This window comes from Schistocerca gregaria, chromosome 1 (genome assembly GCF_023897955.1).
Source record: "Schistocerca gregaria isolate iqSchGreg1 chromosome 1, iqSchGreg1.2, whole genome shotgun sequence".
Lineage (NCBI taxonomy): Eukaryota > Metazoa > Arthropoda > Insecta > Orthoptera > Acrididae > Schistocerca > Schistocerca gregaria.
This window is the reverse complement of record NC_064920.1, coordinates 816,413,357-816,435,998: the sequence shown is the minus strand read 5'-3', so window position 1 is coordinate 816,435,998 and position 22,642 is coordinate 816,413,357. Positions and strand designations below refer to the sequence as shown.

Sequence of the window (22,642 nt, the reverse complement as noted above, 5' to 3'; positions counted from 1 at the left end):
AGAATCATCAACATGGTGACAATTAACAATTTATGTACAATTAATTGTAATGCATTACCTGTCTAAAGATGGATCATTACTGAACATCTCTGCAGGTACTGTGGGGAGAGCCTTTTCTGGTACAAGCTCCAGGTAGGACTGCCTCGATTCCAAGTGTCGTTCAACTTCTTCTGGAGTCATATGCCCATCTGAGAGCATGGTAACTGGCACATTTCCGAATACCTAGAAATGAATCACTACAATAAACCTATCACCAACATATACGAGGGTCATTCCAAAAGAAATGCACACTATTTTTTTTAAATCCATCTTTTAATCTAAATGTTTGAAAGTTTTACAATTCGTAGATACATCCTTTAGGAACAATATTTTTATTTCTCCACATAATTTCCATCCCTCTCAACTGCCTTACGCCATCTTGGAACCAGCGCCTGTATACCTGCGCAATAAAATTCTGGACCAACCTGTTGGAGCCACTGTTTGGCAGCGTGCACAAGGCAGTCATCATCTTCACACCTTGTTTTATGAAGACAGTCTTTCAGTTTCCCAAAGAGATGATAGTCACATGGAGCCAGGTCAGGACTGTAAGCCGGGGCTTTCAGTGTAGTCCATCTGAGTTTTGTGATCGCTTCCATGGTTTTTTGATTGACATGTGGTCGTGCATTGTCGTGCAACAGCAAAACATCCTGCTTTTGCCGATGTGGTCGAACACTACTCAGTCGAGCTTTATGTTTTGTTCACTGTGATGCGTCTGTCAGCAGTCACCAATTCGTGAATTTGCATGATGCCACTCCATCGATTGCCTCTTCGTCTCTGGTGAAAAATGATGGAGCCACGTTTCATCACCTATCACAATTCTTCCAAGAAATTCATCTCCACCATTATCATACTGTTCCGAAAGTTTGCTGCATACTGTTTTTCTTGTTTCTTTATGACCCACTGTCAACATCATGGGAACCCACCCGGCACAAACCTTTTTTAATGCTACCACTTTCAGTATTCTGCAAACGCTTCCTTCCCCTATCCCAACGTAGCGTGACAATTCGTTCACTGTGATGCATCTGTCAGCAGTCACCAATTTGTTAACTCTCTGCACACTGGAGTGTGTGCAGTACGAGGCCTGCCGCTGCGAGGACAATCCTCAATGTTGCTGTGCCCACTTTCATCATGTAACCTGCTTGCCCACCGACTAACTGTACTGCGATCGAAAGCAGCATCTCCATACACCTTTTTCAACCTCTTGTGGATGTTTCCCAGTGTCTCGTTTTCACAGCACAGGAATTCTACAACAGCACGTTGTTTCTGACGAATGTCAAGTGTAGCAGCCACCTTGAAGACATGCTGTGACGGCGCCACTCACGAGAACAGGTTGAATTAAGTTTGAAAACCAGCGGGAAGGATGTATCTACACACTGTAAAACTTTCACACATGCAGAATGAAAACTGTATTTTTACAAAAATAGTGTGCATTTCTTTTGGAGTGACCCTCGTAATATCATTAGGCTGAAACTAATTACGAACGCTACCAACAAGTAAACTTTTAAACAATTAAAGTATTTAAACCACAGCAAATTAAACTTACTGGAGGAGTACTATTCTGCTTTGGAGTTTTAAGTTGTGGTCTCTTCTTCTTGACTGGGTTATGGTTCCTGGCAGCTCCAGAGGACGACTGACCTACTGACGTGTGATTGTTGATATTCTGCTCTACTTTCCTTCTGTAAACATAATTAGAGAATTTGCACTATTAAATGAAGTTCCATTATCAGCCATTTGTACTTTAACTACAACAAGCAAATTTATCTTGCAAATACAAATAAATGTACAGTCCCCCCCCTCCCCCATGTTCTCTCTCTCTCTCTCTCTCTCTCTCTCTCTCTCTCTCTCTGGCAGCACTTTGATTACTATTTCAAAGGGACACCCACCACAGTGCAAAGCAATTACTGGACATTTTTAGTGTAGGCAGCATTAGCAGGCATTTGATATTATTGCCGTTGTCTCTTGTTCATTATGTCATTTTTTTGTGTGGTCTGGCACAATACATTTGATTTTTCAGTCTGGGTTGACCTTACAATTGGAAGAGAACCATGTAAAAAGTCATGACATGAGCTGAAAAATAACTAAATGCACCAACCAATAATAGCTGCCTTGCATGATGAATTATTTTAAATTCTCTCAATTGTTACTTACACATAACCGTACAACGGATGGTATTTTTTTTTTTATGGACAGATGTAAATCTTAAGAACAAGCAATAAATCTGGCAAAATGTTCCCAGACATTCAAATTACCAAATTTATGCAATCAGTATTACTGAATAGCTAACCCGATTCATTGTTCATGATGCACAGCCTCAGTTGCAGATTGCCTAACAGCTAAGGGCAACAAAAATTTTCAGTAGTTCATATAAACACTGACCGAATTTAAAAATTTTTTAGTCTGTCATAATCTACTCGTTAAGAGATATAATCCTATGTTAGAGGTTCAACCCAGTAAGAGAAGGACTACCATCAGAAACTTCGTATGTCTTGAGGCAGTGTAACTCATGACATGCCAGTTACCCAGTTACATTCATCCAGATTTGAGAATGAGAGCTCTTAGCAACTTCCAACTGTCTTTACACATAATTTCAAACCTTTTCTAAACTTTATCTTGTTTGCATGCATAAGGCCAAATAAAAATCAAAAAAAGTTTTGCATCACCCCAGTTCCCAGAACTTGGGAAGGTAGACATTGGCTGTGAATATTGTATCACAGACAAAGTCCCTTTGACTGTTCAGAGATGTCACTAAACCCACCCAAAGATGCAAACAACCATGCATGAGCAGCACCTATTATACGGAGGGTCAGATAGCCTGTCAGTTCCAGTCATTCCACCAGGAAGGAGGTACACGGCTCGTGTTGTCTGTAGTTCAACCCTGCCTAGACGGTCAATACTGCGGTTCGATCACATCTGCATTGTTACTCTGTGCCAGGAGGGCTCTCAACAAGCGAAGTGTCCAAGTGTCTCCGAGTGTACGAAAGCGATGTTTTTCGGACATGGAAGAGATAGAGAGAGACACGAATTGTCGATGACATGCCTCACTCAGGCCACCCAGGCGCCACTACTGCAGTTGCTGACCACTACGTACAGATTATGGCTCAGAAGAATTCTGACAGCAATGCCACCATGTTGAATATTGCTTTTTGTGCAGCCATGGGACTTTCTGTTGCGACTCAAACTGCACGCAATAGGCTGCATGATGCTCGACTTCACTCCCGACGTCCATGGCGAAGTCCATCTTTGCAACCACAACACCATGAAGATGGGCCCAAAATGGACTGCTTAGGATTGGCATCATGTTCTCTTCACTGACGAGTATCGCATATGCCTTCAGCCAGACAATCGTCGGAGATGTGTTTGGAGGCAACCTGGTCAGGCTGAATGCCTTAGACGCACTGTCCAACGAGGTGGAGGTTCCCTCCTGTTTAGGTATGGCATTATTTGGGGCCAACGTACGCTGCTGGTGGTCATAGAAGGCACTGTAATGGCTATACGATAGGTAAATGTCATTCTCCCACCGACAGTACAACCATATCGGCAGCATAGTGGCGAGGCATTCGTCTTCAAGGGTGACAATTCGCACCCCCATCGTGCACACCTTGTGAATGACTTCCTTCAGGATAATGACATCGCTCAACTAGAGTGGCCAGCATGTTCTCCAGATATGAACCCTACATGCCTGGGATAGATTGAAAAGAGCTGTTTATGGACGACGTGAGCCACCAACCTCTCTGGAGGTTCTATGCCGAACTGTCATTAAGGCCGGTATTACACTATTAAATTTCTTTGTCAGAGATTTGATCAAGTATTCCGTGAAATATATTTGACAAAGATCTTTGACGTAGCACTAGAAGGGTATTACACTGTCATCATATTTTTCCTCAAAGTTCAAGATGGCTGACAACAACAACTTGTTATTAACCGCAGCAGTTGCATGTACCACAATTGCATTGTGTGCATGTGCAGAAGAGAAGCAGGGGGAAAAAAAGGAAACATAGCTGTATGACGACACAATAAAAGCATTCAACAAAACTTGTTACATGAGTTTATAGTGAAGTACGTCAAGTCGTACTTAAGAATGGATGAGCACCCATTTCTGTATGTGCTCAATGAAGTGTATCCTCGTATCACAAAGCACAATATTTGCTTAAGAACTGCTACATCTGCAGAAGACGGGCTCACTGTAACATTCAGATTCTTTGCTACAGGAGAGGGTTGGGTTGGGTTGGGTCATGTCAGGTCTCCAATCTTCGTAATCTATTTTTGTATTCAGCGTGCCTCACATTGTAAAGCACTTCATCAGCTTCATCCTTCTCTATTAATTTTGTAGTTGTCGGCACACACCAATTGTACTTATCCGCAATGTTTTTATAAACACTACAGATGACAGAATGCAGCGATGCTAACACCCCATGTGGTAACATGTCACATTGCAGTGAACAGAAGACAAGTGACTTCTTTGATCAAATCCACAGCAAGGCTCTATATTTGATCAAATATTGGACGACATTTGCCTACGTTCCCTATTACACAATCAAAGATATTGGACAAAGAAATATGACAAAGATATTGGAGAAAGATATTGGATAGTGTAATACCGGCCTTAGGAGTGGGACAATCTGGACCAACCATGTCTTGATGAACTTTAGGCTAGTATGCCACGACAAATACAGGCATGCATCAATCCAAGAGGATGTGCTACGGGCTATTAGAGGTACCGATGTGTACAGCAATCTGGACCACCACCTCTCAAGGTCTCACTGTATGGTGGTACAACATGCAATGTGTCGTTTTCATGAGCAATAAAAAGGGGGAAAATTATATTTATATTGATATCTATTCCTATTTTCTGTACAGGTCCCGGAACTCTCTGAACAGAGGCGATGCAAAACTTTTTTTGATGTGTGTATTTAACGCATTGTCTTATTTGTACAGAAATCGGATGTCTGGAGCTGTTTTATACATGAGTGTTCGATTCTTTGAAGAACTGGGGGCAGCAGGATAGAGTAAGTTCATTTCAATAACAACAAATGAGCAAAAAATCAATGCATTGCTCCTATACAGCAAGGCAATGTTGCCCTAACCTACCGTATTTACTCGAATCTAAGCTGCACTTTTTTCCGGTTTTTGAAATCCAAAAAACCGCCTGCGGCTTAGAATCGAGTGCAAAGTAAGTGGTAGATCTGAAAAATATTGGTAGGTGCCGCCACAGCTAACTTCTGCCGTCGAGTATGTCTACACATTAGCGACTCACAGACATACTTTTCAGGCACAAAGATAAATACTGGCACCAAAACCTCTGTGTCAGTAAATAAATAAAAAAGAAAAAACGGTAGAAGACGAGTTTTCTTCTCCGCCCCGAGTTTCGACAACTGCATTTTCATACATTATCCAACGAAGTAAATACAAATTCCATATTGTTCATCTTTGAATGTAGCATCATTTCAATGTACTGTACTACGAAAATCCGACTGGCAAGACTGTTTGGGATGTTTGTCAATATGGCCAACTCTATGTTCTGAATGTTTTCTACCTATGAGAAGAGATGGTTGCTAATAGGAACTTTTATGAATTGTGAATCACATGCAGTATTCTCTTCACCATAAGAATAATACATATATAAACATTTTGCCATGTACTGTTTCATGTTTGCTGCTATCTCATTTAAATCCTGTCTGCTAAATAATCTACGAAACTAGAGTGAGACAATAGCAAATGCGGGAGAGTATACATATCATTTCATGTTTATATTTGTATTATTCTTATGCCTAATAGTGATAGTCAGAAATGAAGCACGTCAATTGACTAGATTTTTAAATCTAAGATGACTAATTTCTGTGCAGAATGTTATGTACTAAAGAGGCGTCTGCAAAGATTTTAAAATGGAGAAAAATTTTCACTAAACTCTCGTTCAGAACATCTTCAATCATGCACAGTCTATTATTTGGATCTTGTTGATCATTGTCAAAGAAAGCAGCAGTGTTAGTAACAAGAAATAGCAGTCTCTTGCCATTGTTTCACTAATGAGACGATTCGTCTCTTTTTCTTTTTTTTAATTGTAAGCGGCGGTAGAGCGCACAAAAGCAAGCCATGCCGCGAGCGGGATAGGTCGTAAACACTGATTATCAGAATACGACAAACAGTACATGACACAGTACAGTAATGCATTTTCAGCTTAGAGAGATGTAAACAAAGAGAACGGCACTTATCAGATCAAAGAAAAATAAGCAATCAATCCAAACCAGATGGAGCACGTGAAAAAGGAAGGGTACCCGTATAAATACGGAGGGAGCGCCTGACGCATAGCAATGGCTACCTGGTAAAGCTTAACTGCTAAGCTTACTACTCGAACCAAACTACTGTAGCTGTATCGTCATTCATTCGACCTAAATTGTGTCTCATATTACAATGGGCCAACTTTGTTTCGATTTGGAGGTGCGGCCTAAAACTTTACTCTCCCCATGAATTTAGAGTCTCAAATTTCAAGTGCGGCTTAGATTCGGGAAAATTTTTTTTCCCTTGATTTCGAGTCTCATTTTTCAGGCGCGGCTTAGATTCGAGTAAATCAGTTGGTTGGTTTGTGGGGGTTAAAGGGATCAGACTGCTACGGTCATCAGTTCCTTTTTCCAAATACTAAAAACACCCACAGAGAATAAAAACGATAAACAGACGATAAGACAGACGACACAGAACAAGAGGAACGTTGACAAAGACCAGACAAGACGAACTAAAATCACACAGAGTGTGACGGTGGTTGGCCGACCATACAAACAAAAAGGGAAAAGCCAACTACCGAGAAACACATGGGGGGGGGGGGGGGGGGGGGGAAGACAAATCTTAGGCCATAGGCCAAAATCAACACAAAAACTCATACACTTACATTAAGCGATAAAATCCCCCTGCCCGAATAAAATGCAGATCTGTCTCCGCTATGGAAGAGTCGTCAGATAAAAGCGCAGAGAGCGTATCAGGCAGCGCAAAAGTCTGCCTGAGCGCAGTTAAAAGGGCGCATTCCAACAGAATATGGACCACCGTCAAGGACGCCCTACAATGACAAAGAGGGGGATCCTCACGACACAGTAAATAACTGTGTGTGAGTCGGGTGTGGCCAATGCGGAACCGACAAAGGACGACTGATTCCCTGTGGTTGGCTCGCATGGATGACCGCCACACAGTAGTCGTCTCCTTGATACGGCAGAGTTTGTTTGGCACGGGCAGGTTGCGCCAATCAGTGTCCCATAAATCGAAAACTTTGCGGCGTAATAGTGCCCGCAAATCAGTCGACGGGAGGCCAATCTCCAGAGATGGTGCACTAGTGGCCTCTTTCGCCAGGCGGTCAACAGTTTCATTTCCGGGTATCCCAACATGGCCCGGGGTCCAAACAAAGACCACAGATCTGCCGCAACGGGCAAGAGTATGCAGGGACTCCTGGATAGCCATTACCAGACGAGAACGAGGGAAACACTGGTCGAGAGCTCGTAAACCGCTCAGGGAATCGCTACAGATAACGAAGGACTCACCTGAGCAGGAGCGGATATACTCTAGGGCACGAAAGATGGCGACCAGCTCAGCAGTGTAAACACTGCAGCCAGCCGGCAACGAACATTGTTCAGAATGGTCCCCTAAAGTTAGTGCATAAGCGACACGACCAGCAACCATCGAACCGTCGGTGTAGACAACGCCAGAGCCCTGATACATGGCCAGGATGGAATAAAAGGGGTGTCGCAAGGCCACCGGAGGGACTGAGTCCTTCGGGCCCTGTGCCAAGTCGAGCCGAAGGCAAGGGCGAGGCACACACCATGGGGAAGTACGCAGAGGGGCTGTTTGCCGCGTACGGCGATCGGACAACCCGATCGGGGACGACGTTCTGGCAGACGGACGACTGACTGCGGGAACAGGACACGATAATTTGGATGCCCAGGCAAGCTAAAAACATGGACAGCATAAGCAGCCAGTAATTGTTGGTGTCGTAACCGCAGTGGAGGGACACGTGCCTCCACAAGTATGCAGTCCACAGTGCTGGTCCGGAAGGCACCAGTGGCAAGGCGTATCCAGCTGTGTAGTATTGGGTCCAGCACCCGCAATGCAGATGGGGATGTTGAGCCATAAGCCAGACTCCCATGGTCCAGACGGGACTGGATTAACGCCTGGTAAAGCCGTAGGAGAGTAGATCGGTCGGCACCCCACCTGGTGTGACTCAGGCATCGCAGAGCATTTAGATGCCGCCAACACGCCTGTTTAAGCTGCCGAATATGAGGCAGCCAAGTCAACCGGGCATCAAAAACCGCCCCCAAAAACCTATGTAACTCCACCACTGTAAGAAGCAGCCGTCAAGATAAAGCCGCGGCTCCGGGTGAACAGTGCATCGCCGGCAGAAATACATAACGCAGGTCTTGGCTGCCAAAAACTGAAAACCATGCGCTACAGCCCAAGACCACACCTTGCGGATTGCGCCCTGTAGCTGACGTTCAGCAGCTGCAATGCCAATAGAGCTGCAGTAAAGGCAGAAATCGTCAGCATACAGGGAAGCGGAGACAGAATTTCCGACGGCCGCAGCGAGTCCGTTAATGGCTATTAAAAACAGACAGACACTTAGAACAGAACCCTGTGGCACACCGTTCTCCTGGACTTGGGAGGAACTATATAAGGCCGCGATGTGCACACTCAAGGTACGATACGACAGAAAATTGCGGATATAGATCGGTAGAGGGGCCCGAAGGCCCCATCCATGAAGTGTAGAAAGGATGTGATGACGCCATGTCGTATCATACGCCTTCCGCATGTCGAAAAAGACAGCGACCAGATGCTGACGGCAGTACGAATGTCCGACTCCAGGCTCACCAGATTGTCGGCGGCTGCGCAGCCTTTACGGAACCCACCATGAGACGGAGCCAGAAGGCCCCGAGACTCCAGTACCCAATTCAAGCGCCGGCTCACCATCCGTTCAAGCAACTTGCAAAGAACGTTGGTGAGGCTAATGGGACGGTAGCTGTCCACCTCCAAAGGGTTCTTACCCGGTTTCACAATGGGGACAACAAGACTTTCCCGCCATTGCGACGAAAACTCACCCTTAACGCAAATGCGGTTGTAAAGGTCGAGGAGGCGTCGCTGGCAGTCCACTGAAAGGTGTTTCAGCATCTGTGAGTGGATGCTATCTGGGCCAAGAGCGGTATCAGGCCAAGCGACGAGGGCACTGCGGAATTCCCACTCACTGAATGGAACATTGTACAATTCAGGATGGTGGGTGCGAAGAGAAAGACTCTGACGTTCTATCCGCTCTTTAATGGAGCGGAAGCCCAAGGGGTAGTTGGCAGAAGCGGAATTCAGAGCAAAGTGCTTTGCCAAGCAGTTTGCAATGACGTCGGAGTCAGTACAAACTGCTCCATTCAATGAGAGCGCAGGGACGCTGACAGCGGTCCGATAGCCATAGAGGTGGCGAATCTTGGCCCAGACCTGCAATGGAGTGACATGGAGGCCAGTGGTGGACACATACCGCTCCCAGCACTCCTGCTTGCGTTGGCGGATAATGCGGCGGGCTCGCGCACGCAGCCGTTTGAAGGCGATAAGGTATTCGATTGAGGGATGTCTCTTGCAACACTGGAGCGCCCGTCGGCGAGCTTTAATCGCTTCAGCGATCTCAGGCGACCACCAAGGCACAGTCCGCTGCCGAGGGGACCCAGAAGAACGGGGAATGGCAGATTCAGCGGCAGTAATGATGCCGGTGGTGACCAATTGAACCACTGCATCAATGTCATCGTTAGAGAGAGGCTCAATAGCGGCAGTGGAGGAGAACAAGTCCCAGTCAGCCTTATTCAGAGCCCATCTGCTAGGGCGCCCCAGAAGACTGACGCTGTGGTAGTGACAGAAAGATCGGAAAGTGGTCACTACCACAAAGGTGGTCATGCACTCTCCATTGGACAGACGGTAAGAGGCTAGGGCTACAGATCGAAAGGTCAATGGCGGAGTATGTGTCATGCGCCACACTGAAGTGTGTGAAGGCACCATCATTTAATATCGAGAGATCGAGCTGCGCCAATAAATGCTCAACGATGGCGCCTCGACCTGTTGCCACCGACCCACCCCACATATGGTTATGGGCGTTAAAGTCGCCCAGTAATAAGAAAGTTGGCGGCAATTGGGCTATCAGAGCAGCCAGGACATGCTGCGCGACATCACCATCTGGTGGAAGGTAAAGACTGCAGATGGTAACAGCCTGTGGCGTCCACACCCGAACAGCGACAGCCTCTAAAGGAGTTTGGAGAGGTACAGACTCGTTGTGAAGAGAGTTCAGGACATATGTGCAGACGCCACCAGACACCCTTTCATAAGCTGCCCGGTTCTTATAACAACCCCGGTAGCCACGGAGGGCAGGGGTTCGCATTGCCGGAAACCAAGTTTCCTGCAAAGCAATGCAGAGGAAAGGGTGAAGACAGATAAGTTGGCGGAGCTCAGCTAGATGGTGGAAGAAACCGCTGCAGTTCCACTGGAGGCTTGTGTTGTCCATGGCTGAGAAAGGCGTGACGGGACTGGGAAGGGAGATTACGCCGCTGGGTCACCTGCTGCCCCCGATTTAGCACCTGTGATAGCGCATTCCATGGCGCCTGATGGACTGGCGAGATCGAGGTCCTCAGCAGACGTCAGAATCTCCACCGCATCCTCAGACGCAGAGCTGGAAGGTTGCGGTGGGATGGCTGCCACCACCGAGTTCCTTGGGCTTAGAGCTCTTCTAGGGTTTCTCACGCCGTTCCTTGGGCCGCACCGGCTGGGAGGGCTTCACCGATTCAGTCTCCGGGACGGAGGAGTATCGTGAAGCCCTACGACCAGCTGATTGCGAGCTCTTACGCCACTGTCAGTCGTCAGCCTTCTCGCTAGCGGAAACCTGAGAAGGGAGGGACCCAAGGGACCCCTTGCGAGCGTGAGAAGCCGAAGAAGTTGGACACTTCTCCGGCTTAGAAGTGGGTGGGATGGTGTTGCTCCTGAGGTAGGTGGCGCAGGAGCAACCCGGTGGGTAGAGGCCCCCCACTGGCGAGGGGGCAGGAGGAGTTGTACTACTCGCCGATCCGGCCACAATTGGAGAAACAGACGGGGCTAGCACAGGTGTTGTAGCAGCAGTGTAGGAAGATGTCATTTTCACAGGATGGAGTCAGTCGTATTTCCTTTTGGCCTCAGTATAGGTTAGTCGGTCCAGGGTCTTGTATTCTATGATTTTACGCTCTTTCTGGAAAATTCGGCAGTCTGGCGAGCAAGGTGAATGGTTCAAATAGCTCTGAGCACTATGCAACTCAACTTCTGAGGTCATCAGTCGCCTAGAACTTAGAACTAATTAAACCTAACTAACCTAAGGTCATCACACACATCCATGACCGAGACAGGATTCGAACCTGTGACCATAGCAGTCGCACGGTTCCGGACTGCGCAAGGCGAATGGTGCTCCCCGCAGTTGACACAGATGGGAGGCGGGGCACATGGAGTATTGGGATGTGTTGGGCGTCCGCAATCTCGACATATGAGGCTGGAAGTGCAGCGAGAAGACATATGGCCGAACTTCCAGCACTTAAAGCACCGCATCGGGGGAGGGATATAGGGCTTAACGTCACATCGGTAGACCATCACCTTGACCTTTTCCGGTAATGTATCCCCTTCGAAGGCCAAGATGAAGGCACCGGTAGCAATCTGATTTTCCTTCGGACCCCGATGAACGCGCCGGATGAAATGTACACCTCGGCGCTCTAAATCGGCGCGCAGCTCGTCATCAGACTGCAAAAGAAGATCCCTATGGTAAATAACTCCCTGGACCATATTTAAACTCTTATGGGGTGTGATAGTAATGGCAACATCCTCCAACTTGTCACAAGCGAGTAACTGTCATGACTGGGCAGAGGATGCCGTTTGTATCAGGACTGACCCAGAGCGCATTTTTGACAAGCCCTCCACCTCCCCAAACTTGTCCTCTAAATGCTCTATGAAGAACTGAGGCTTTGTGGAGAGAAAAGACTCCCCATCCACCCTCGTACAAACTAAGAAGCGGGGCGAATAACTGCTAGTGCCATTCTGAGACTTACGTTCCTCCCACGGTGTGGCCAGGGAGGGGAACGTTTTCGGATCGTACTTCTGAGCGTTAAACTGAGCCCGAGAACGCTTAGAGACTGCTGGCGGCTGGCCACCAGTGAGAGACGATGTACCACGCTTCATTGTGGGTCATCCGCCCTGATGCCACCTACTCCGACCAAGGGCCCTCCCCAAGGGCGCCACCCAGCCACGGCAAGAGCCACCTGGCAGGCTGGCCATTGTCGGGAGTCCCGATACCCCAGGAGGATAGGCATCTACTCCTTGGCATACGTGGGGAGTTAACGGTGCAGGCATCAGTAGAGCGATCCCTGTGTTGTCAGGGGGCTACAACCAACAGGGTACATGGCGACCCCACCACAACGGACTGGCTACAGTGCTGGATGTTAGGTAACATGTGGTCCATGGTCGCCGTCGGTGCCGAAAGAGGCACTGCACAGTGCAAGGTGCAATCTGCACGCAGAAACAGAGTCATGCCCAAGAGATGGAGAGTGGACAGGACTGCAATTCAACGGTGTATAAGCTGGCGAAAGGTCTGATCGCAAGATGGACACAATGCACCAAGTAAGGCGCCCTTCCCCAATCGGCTCGCTCTACGGAAGATTTTGAGAGATGGAGATCAAACCCAACAGGGGACCATCATATAAGGCCGAAAAGTTTGAGACTCCTTTTAGTCGCCTCTTACGACAGGCAGGAATACCGCGGGCCTATTCTAACCCCCGAACCCGCAGGGAGTAAAATACAGTATCCACAAACAACAAGCAAGGAAATTATTTAGGCAGTATGTACCCTTTTTGTTTTGCACAGTATCTTCCAAGGATTACGTTAACATCCTGCAACTTCATCATAAAGAAAGAAGTTCTCATTGGCTAGGACTAGTATTGGTACTGAGTCCTTCTCCAATGGGCGAGGAACAAAGAATATCTATAGCTTTTCAGAAAGTAACTGTACCTAAGTCATCCCAGAGACTGGTAATAGTGTTCTCCTGAGAACATCATAAAATTTGCCTTATCAAGTTTAAAATTTAGCTCTTAATTTTGCCAACACTTCATATTCAGTTACATGTAGTACAAGTAGCAAGGTCCTTAGTATACCATTACACTCATCCTAGGAAACCTGGTCTATGTCCCTCCCTCCTCCCCCTCCACTTCAGCATCACAGATTTTGTTAAAATTTGGTATGTAGAGTCCAAACTTCCTAAACATAACTATACAAATTTGTAGTTCTTGATTGCAATACCTGATGTGTTGCACTAATTCAAGAAAGTGTCGTGCTTGACTCTCAAAATTCTTTGTCACATTTGACAAATAATTACATAGTAGTTAAGAGTGGTCTCCTTGTGAAACTTATTGCATTGACTGACTGCTAACTGTAGCTACGAACTTAGAAACTGCAGGATATAAAGTTGAATTGTCTTATTACCACAGCTGCACAAAGCTGACAAAAATTGTAAGAGTGGGGGAAAAAAAGAAAGAAATGAAAAAGGCCCTTTTTTGTTTTTTCAGAATGAAATCTGCCCCTCTTATTTTCTGCCAATGCCAGTATGCCATTTTCGTTTTTTAACTTCTAAGGAATTTAACAGTTCTTTTTGAAACGATGAACTCAGTAACTGTCTTTTCCACACACCCCGAACAAACAGCCTAGCAGCCTTAGCACGATTTGAAATGCACAGCTATAATATGTCAAGCAAATCAATGAAAACTTCACAGCTTTTACAACTGGCAGCTCAGAAGAATTTAAACCATGAATTGATGTGTCCACTTACCACAATGTTTTCCTGGCTTTCAAACAGTAGGCCCTCTTTTGAAACTTTAATGGTAAGGCACCAAAACAAGTTAAGCATGGTAACTTTTTCTGTAACAACTTTCATGCTGACAAACTTATCATCATCGTCAGATCACCATCACCATCATCAGCCTCAAACATTTTCGAACATGATGATCTGGCTTTGAATGGGGGCTACAACAAATCCTTTGCAAGAATTCACACTTCATTGAAGAATATGTTCATTATGTAGGCAAATCACTGATTCCTCACCGAATTTCAAATCTGGGAAGGTATCAATAGCTGCTTTTCATAATCATTGAAACTCCCAAGCAATAATGATTTCTTGATGGAATAATAAGTTCTTTCCTGCAGTACATGTGTTGGACCTGTACTGTTCATGTTGTACATTAATGACCTTGCAGACAATATTAAGTATAACCTCAAAATTTTTCCAGGTGGTACAGTTATTTATAATTATGTACTGTACAATGAAGTACTGTATAATCAAGTATTATCTAATAAAAACTGTTCAATTACTTCTTGGTAAGATTTCAAACAGGTACGAAGATTAGCACAAGCTTTAAATGTTAGAAATGTAACTTTATGCACTTCAGGAAAACAAACAACTATAGTATCCTGTGACTGAAACATCATTGAGGCACAGCTGGAAACTGGTCAAACCATAGATACACAGGAGTAACAATTTGTAGGGATATGAAATGAAATCCTCACTTAGGCTCAGCAGTAGGTAAAACTTGTAGCAGATTTCAATTCACTGGTAACATATTAGTGCAATGTAATCAGTCTATAAAGGAGTCTACTTACAAAACACTTTTACAACTCATCCCGCAATATTTCTCGAGTGTGTGCAACATGTATAAAATAAAATTAACATGTTATAGTGAATGTATACAAAGGGGAGCAATGCAAATGGTCACAGGTTTGTTTCACTGGCAAAAGCATGAAGAGAGACACAAGCTATCCTGTGAAATCTGACTTCGAAAGCTGCAATTACCAGCCTTTTAAGTAAGCACCCAGGAATATACTGCAATACATTATGTACTGCTCCCATTGGGATCACAAAGTGAAGAATGGAGCAATTATGGTGGCACAGACGTGTTTAAGCTATCTTTCTTCCTGTGCTCAGTATACGAGTGGACTGGGAAGAAAACTTAGCAACTGGTACAAGGGGAAGAACCTTCTGCCATGCATTTAACAGTGGCTTCAAAATAGGGATGTAGACAAGGATATAGACACATAAATTGATGGGGGAAATAACTGTTTGTGGTGACATGGCACACTGATATAGGGAACTATGTAAATGATCTGATACATATTTGAACCTTATTCATTGACTTCACCACTCTGCAATCTCTCTCTGTGTACGAATTCCAGCCTACATGGATGAAATTATGATAAAGGCAGAAATAATTAATTTCAGTATAGGCTATGACGGTCTGGCTGCAACGACAAAAGGTCAAATAAGTTAACAATGCTTTGACTTCTAAAAGGATAGATGAACCATGAATGACATACAACAATAAAGAGTTGAATGCTTGCAGTATCAAGAGAAGGCGAGAGCTGTGGTGGGTGCCACAGGGCACAGCGACACTGCTATCCGGAGCTGGTACTGTAATGAGCTCAGACAGCTGCAAGGCAAGCATCTGCTGCTACTCGTAAGCCTCTTAACACTGGATAAAGTCATTATGTTGTACTTCTGCAACATACAACTGTTAAGATGCTTTCAAATTTCACATTACAGTGACAGTTCAGATACCAGAATAAACCACAATCCTTCTATGTGTTATGGAAGTGGTGTTTTAACTCCCACACTTCCCCTCTCAGTAGCAGGAATACATAATTTTCATTTCAGTAGGCTTTAGTTAGTTATCACTGAGAGGTAAGTTCATCCTATAATAAATATCTGAATGTGGTACTTCTTTCTGTATCACAAAGTGAAGCAGACGTTCGTAGGAGAATATTTGCTAGCAATAAGGATAAACAAATATTTATAAAGGGAAAAGGCCACTAAAAACAGACAAGTTCAAAAAAGTTGCCTTCGCTACATTTTTGAATATTAATCACTATTTCTTTTGTGTTTAAAGCTCCATTTGTCTAGTAGCAAAGATATAACATATTTTTAGAAGGAATTATTCCAATAAAACATATGTTATAGACGAAAACCAAACAGGGACAGAACAGCAATCTTCATATGCAAAGTTTCATAAGAGTCAATTTACACATAAATACAGTAGTCGTAATGGTATGTACTAATGCATGTCTCGTAATTTCTGTTTCACATTTAACCAGTACTAATGCACACAGACTGACGAGCACTGGAAACTGTAAAGAGCCAAAAGATGATAGGAAAGAACTAAAATGAGAAAACCAAATGTACTATGAAATGGGTAGTTGCTATTCACCATATAGTGGACATGCTGAGCACAGATAGCCACAACAGAAAGACACATAACCAAGCTATCTGGGAGATAAAGCCAGACTGCAAGGAGCACTGCATGATGGGAGGGGCAACTGGGTGATCAGAGTAAGGAGGAGGCTGGGACATTTCCACTACATGGTATGTAGCAACTATCCTTTTCATTACAGTGTTACATTCTATCGTGGATTTTTCATTGTTTAAAACCAAATGTATGACAGAGAACAATGTCAGCAAACACACACAAGTTACTACTATTTAACGGTTGTAGTATAGATTTTCACCAGACAGCAGTTATTTTTTAGTTTAGTTTTATTTTTTCAATTTATCTTTGGAGTAGGACGAGCATCTGCAAAGTGCAAATTAAATTTCTTACAGTATGTATGAATGCACAGCGGCTGATCTGATATATTAGCAGACCAGTATGTTTGAGTGCTGCTAGACTGTTTCAGAGAAGACAGCTTCAGAATGGTTGAGGATGGATGTATGCATTGTTGACATCCACTACACTTGCCAACATACATTAATTTAGTATTGATTCTATGCCCACAATTTTTATCCAGTGGGCAAACACTTAGGTATTAGCCTAGTACGGAATTTTGAGCATTTATAGCCACAGCAGAACAATTTGCTGTGCTGATGTTGCAACTAAAAACCTTTGCTGAGGAGGAGCCAAGAAGAATGTCACTATTGTCAAGACAGCAACTTCTCAAAAAGCTGTGCCTGCCACAGACTTAACTGTGAATTGAAGAGTAGCTGTGAATTGTAGAGTAGCTGCATTAAAATCTACCGCATAGGTGGACTAAAAAATTCATGATTATTTTGGAGAAAAAGTTTGATGAGTGGCACAAAAGGGCAACCCTGTAGGTTAGATAAACCATGCACAAGTCAACAGGAAGGCCACAACTAGAGCTCCATGAAGGCATTTTCCCAACAATACAAGGAAACAAACTTTGTTAATGAAAGGTTAAATACCACATTGGTAAACCTGGAGCTAACAAAGGTTAACTAAGTCATGGTTCTAGTCGAGGATGTATCTAAGGATCAGTGCCAGGTACTAAATGAACTACACACTATGCAAGTGCAAGTCAACATGACAAAATTACAAGCCAAGGCACTGAGGGAGATAATGCTCCCATCCCAAGATCTGTAATGGAAAATCTTTGCACTGAACTCACAGATCTCTGCACTTAAAAGCTGAGTGGGCATCCCAAGAGCAGTACAGCACTACAAATGAAGTGGGGGAGAAGTTACCTGGACGGGCCCCTGTTGCAGAAGGTAGCAACTTACACCTTCCCCCTTGGAAGGAAGTAAGTCTACCCATTGGTTTTTGTCAAATCTTTTCCTGGTGTTTGGTCTTCTTGCTGAAGTGATGAGCAACGTAAGTAACTTTTTGCTACAGATCAGCTGCAAGGTGACACCACTTGTGGACAGGAGGAGGAGATTTGTGTTTAACTTCCTGTCAACAACGAGGTCATTAGAGAGACAGCACAAGCCCGGATTAGGGAAGGACGTCAGCCATGCCCTTTCAAAGGAAACATCCCGGCATTTGCCTGAAGCAATTTAGGGAAATCACAGAAAACCTAGATGCAGATGGCTGAACGCAGGTTTGAACCAACATCATCCCGAATGCGAGTCCACTGCTTGTGGGCAGCAGGTGCCACAGAAAGATATCAAGATTATGCGAACTTTGACTCTGAAATGTACAACAGTCAATAGTACGGCTTGACAGTATTTCAGGGAATATCTCAAGAAAGCGAAGTGCTGGGACCACGAGATGTCACCAACAGACACTTGTTTATATAATGATACAAAATACCAATCGAATACCTTGAGAAGTTGTTCACCCTACATGACAAAGTCACTGAGGAATTTTTGGTTATGATCCATGAAGTTGATTTATTACAAGAGGGTACATGGGTGGCACCAAAATAAGCATGTGGCCGATCGTAAAACTGACAATGTACCCAAGGGGATGGAATGACCAATTAAGAATACAACAGAAATACAAGAGATGCAACTGGTGCTTCACATTTAGAGCAACAACAGACGTAGAGAGCATCAGCATAACAACCACTTTGATACAGCCATTTGAGGTAATAGGCTTAAAAGATTCAAGAAGAAATTCCATGGGTCAAGGGCAAGAAATGAAAGTGTGACATGCATTTCCTCGAACAGCTGGTTGGAGGTGCAAGCAGAAGCAGCTCCAGACAAATTTTATTCACGTGATGGCATGGGGACAAGCTAGATCAGCAGCTGGTCAAAGAGTCTTAGGTATACAAAAGACAGCAATGAATAAATCATCCATTACTATGGCATGGAAATGGGCACAAACGTTAGTGTTGCGGCGCTACAACTGTGCAATAAAGTAAAGGAGTGTTTAAGATTCTTACGCTTCCCGTAACAGTGTGAAAGTATGTGAGTGCAAATCTAGTGCATAACAAGACTGTGAAACAGCAGGTTTGCCTATAAATGTTTGTAGGCAATGCTATTTGTAATAGAGCAAGCTGGAACTGTTCCATCTGCTATTATCGGATCTCTATTTTATCTTCTCCTAATTTTTTGCTGAAAATGATTTATATATATTACATATGCAGAGGTTGGTCACAAATATTAAAAACACTGCAAGAAATGCATGCTTGAACAAATGCAAATACTAGCTAAGCCTGCAGACTGTGCTGTAGTATTTGTCTAAAAACAGAACCTGTGCAATGTCCCAAACACATTGCAAGTGTGAGTGCATTATGATAAGAGTTAGTGAATTTGAATGAGGGCAAACTGTTGGTGGTACTTGTATGGTGGGTGCTTCTGTAACAAAAGTAACTAACAAAAGTAGCCTAAATGTGCAGCATTTCAAGAGGCACCATATGATTATGATGAAAAATAAAGAGGACGACAGCTGTGTATGGTCCTGCAAACTGAATTTCACACTCATGAACCCTTGTTAGCACCAGAGCAATACGGCGAGAGATCCATAAGCAGGGAATTTCAGGGCAAGTTGGAATTCTAAAACCACTCATCAGCGATGCACAAGCCTGTAATACGAAAACTTAAATGACCAAGACACAAAACCCTGACTATGGAACAATGGAAGAATGTTATTTGATCAGATGAGCCTCGTTTTTCATCGTTTCCAACTTCTGGGCAAATTTATGTCTGAAATGCGGCTGAGATTCGGTGATTATTTAGGCAACCATTTCATGGTGCCCCACTGGCTGTTGAATCACCTGTTTCAGAGGCATTTTGCAAATGCTATAATTTAACAACCAACATTTCGTTACAGCCTGGCCATCCAGATTACCTGATCTTAATCTGGGAGACTTCTGACTATGAGGTTATCTGAAAGATGCTGTGTTCAGAGCTCCCAACTACCAACATAGGTGAGTTCAAGGCATGCACTGTGCAACACATTCTGAATGTGACCGGTGAGACAGTGTGAGTGATTTTTGTATAGATGATTTGAAGGAATGTTGGTTCAAAAACTAGCCACTTAAGAAGATGTGGCCAGCTTAGCTTCTTGTAATCGTGGGATAAACCTGAAACTTCGCATATAATAACTTACCAACACAAGTTCCTAGAATATACGATTTAATTTCCCTACTTTCAAATAGTTTACAAACTGAGAGCAAATTTGACAATTTTTGGGAAAAAATGGTAATTTTAACCCACTTTCATTAGAAAGCTTATGTTTGAAACCACCTAAAAAAACTAGAGTTATTTTTGCAATATGAACACATAAGGTGCTTAAAAACAACAATTAGGGGGCAGTGTGCCGAAAACATGTCCGTATTCTGCTCATACTCAAATCTGATATTATTATTATTATTATTATTATTATTATTATTATTATTATTATTATTTCTTATCTCAGACGTTATGTCTGGTCAAAAGTAGAAAGTGACGCGGACCTTGATCAAGTGTGACTTCCTTTGAACTGTACGGTATGTGTTATATAGCATTTAGGAACTTTCGGGTAACTGAACATGTATCAATAATTACGGATTTCTGTAGTTGTATATATAAGTTTGGATGTAGCTGTATTGCATTGATGTACTGGTGGATATTGTGTGGTATGACTCCTGTAGTTGATAGTATAATTGGTATAATGTCAACTTTATCCTGATGCCACATATCCTTGACTTCCTCAGTCAGTTGGATGTATTTTTCAATTTTTTCTCCTGTTTTCTTTTGTATATTTGTTGTATTGGGTATGGATATTTCAATTAGTTGTGTTAATTTCTTCTTTTTATTGGTAAGTATGATGTCAGGTTTGTTATGTGGTGGTGTTTTATCTGTTATAATGGTTCTGTTCCAGTATAATTTGTATTCATCATTCTCCAGTACATTTTGTGGTGCATACTTTTATGTGGGAATGTGTTTTATAAGTTTATGTTGTAAGGCAAGCTGTTGATGTATTATTTTTGCTACATTGTCATGTCTTCTGGGGTATTCTGTATTTGCTAGTATTGTACATCTGCTTGTGATGTGATCTACTGTTTCTATTTGTTGTTTGCAAAGTCTGCATTTATCTGTTGTGGTATTGGGATATTTAATAATATGCTTGCTGTAATATCTGGTGTTTATTGCTTGATCCTGTATTGCAATCATGAATCCTTCCGTCTCACTGTATATATTGCCTTTTCTTAGCCATGTGCTGGATGCTCCTTCATCGATGGGTGGCTGTGTTAGATGATATGGGTGCTTGCCATGTAGTGTTTTCTTTTTCCAATTTACTTTCTTCATATCTGTTGATATTATGTGATCTAAAGGGTTGTAGAAGTGATTATGAAATTGCAGTGGTGTAGCCGATGTATTTATACGAGTGATTGCTCGTTCTAGAAAGAATTTTCTTAAATTGTCTACCTGTCCATAATGTAGGTTTTTTTTGTCGATAAATCCCCTTCCTCCTTCCTTTCTGCTTAATGTGAATCTTTCTGTTGCTGAATGTGTGTGATGTATTCTCTATTTGTGGCATTGTGATCGTGTAAGTGTATTGAGTGCTTCTAGGTCTGTGTTACTCCATTTCACTACTCCAAATGAGTAGGTCAATATTGGTATAGCGTAAGTATTTATAGCTTTTGTTTTGTTTCTTACTGTCAATTCTGTTTTCAGTATTTTGTTAGTCTTTGTCTATATTTTTCTTTTAGTTCTTCTTTAATATTTCCTATTTTTTGTCTGTATCCTACATATTTATAGGCATCTGTTTTTTCCATCACTTCTATGCAGTCGCTGTGGTTATCTAATATGTAATCTTCTTGTTTAGTGTGTTTTCCCTTGACTATGCTATTTTTCTTACATTTGTCTGTTCCAAAAGCCATATTTATATCATTGCTGAATACTTCTGTTATCTTTAGTAATTGGTTGAGTTGTTGCTGCCAGTAGTTTTAGATCATCCATGTATAGCAAATGTGTGATTTTGTGTGGGTACGTTCCAGTAATATTGTATCCATAATTTGTATTTTTCAGCATGTTGGATAGTGGGTTCAGAGCAAGGCATAACCAGAAAGGACTTAATGAGTCTCCTTGGTATATTCCATGCTTAATCTGTACTGGCTGTGATGTGATGTTATTTGAATTTGTTTGGATATTAAGTGTGGTTTTCCAATTTTTCCATTGCTATGTTTAGTAACTGTATCAATTTAGGATCTACTTTGTGTATTTCCAATATTTGTAGTAACCATGAGTGGGGCACTATCAAAAGCTTTTCAATAATCAATGTATGCGTAGTGTAGCGACCTCTGCATCTATTATCAGTTGCTCTTTACATCCTCGTGCTCCTTTGCAACAGCCTTTTTGTTCTTCATTTATAAATTTGTTCTGTGTTGTATGTGTCATTAATTTCTGTGTAATGACTGAAGTTAATATTTTGTATACTGTTGGTAGGCATGTTATGGGGCAGTATTTAGCTGGGTTTGCTGTGTCTGCTTGATCTTTAGGTTTCATATAAGTTATTCCATGTGTAAGTGTGTCAGGGAATGTGTATGGGTCTGCAATGTAACTGTTAAATAATTTAGTTAGATGTGAATGTGTTCAGGTGAACTTCTTTAGCCAGAAATTTGCTACTTTATCTTTTCCAGGGGCTTTCCAATTGTGAGTAGAATTAATTGCTTTGGTGACTTCATATTGCAAAATTATCACTTCAGGCATTTGTGGTATCATCTTGTATACGTCTGTTTCTGCTTCTATCCACCATGCATGCCTGTTATGTTGTACCGGGTTTGACCATATGTTGCTCCAGAAGTGTTCCATGTCTGTTATGTTTGGTGGATTGTCTATTTTAATGTGTGTGTTATTTATTGTCTGGTAAAATTTCTTTTGGTTTGTGTTGAATGT

At 43.1% G+C, this 22,642-nt stretch overlaps 1 protein-coding gene across 1 annotated transcript in view; it reads right to left on the bottom strand.

Annotated features, from left to right (window-relative positions):
- LOC126270903 (uncharacterized) overlaps nucleotides 1–22,642 on the bottom strand; it is a 36,638-nt gene that overhangs the window by 567 nt on the left and 13,429 nt on the right. Inside the window, exons 4-5 of the mRNA XM_049974109.1 lie at nucleotides 1,583–1,715; nucleotides 59–222 (exon numbers count right to left, since the gene is read on the bottom strand). Coding sequence (XP_049830066.1) covers nucleotides 59–222; nucleotides 1,583–1,715 — 297 coding nt within the window. The remainder of the gene's footprint in view (nucleotides 1–58; nucleotides 223–1,582; nucleotides 1,716–22,642) is intronic.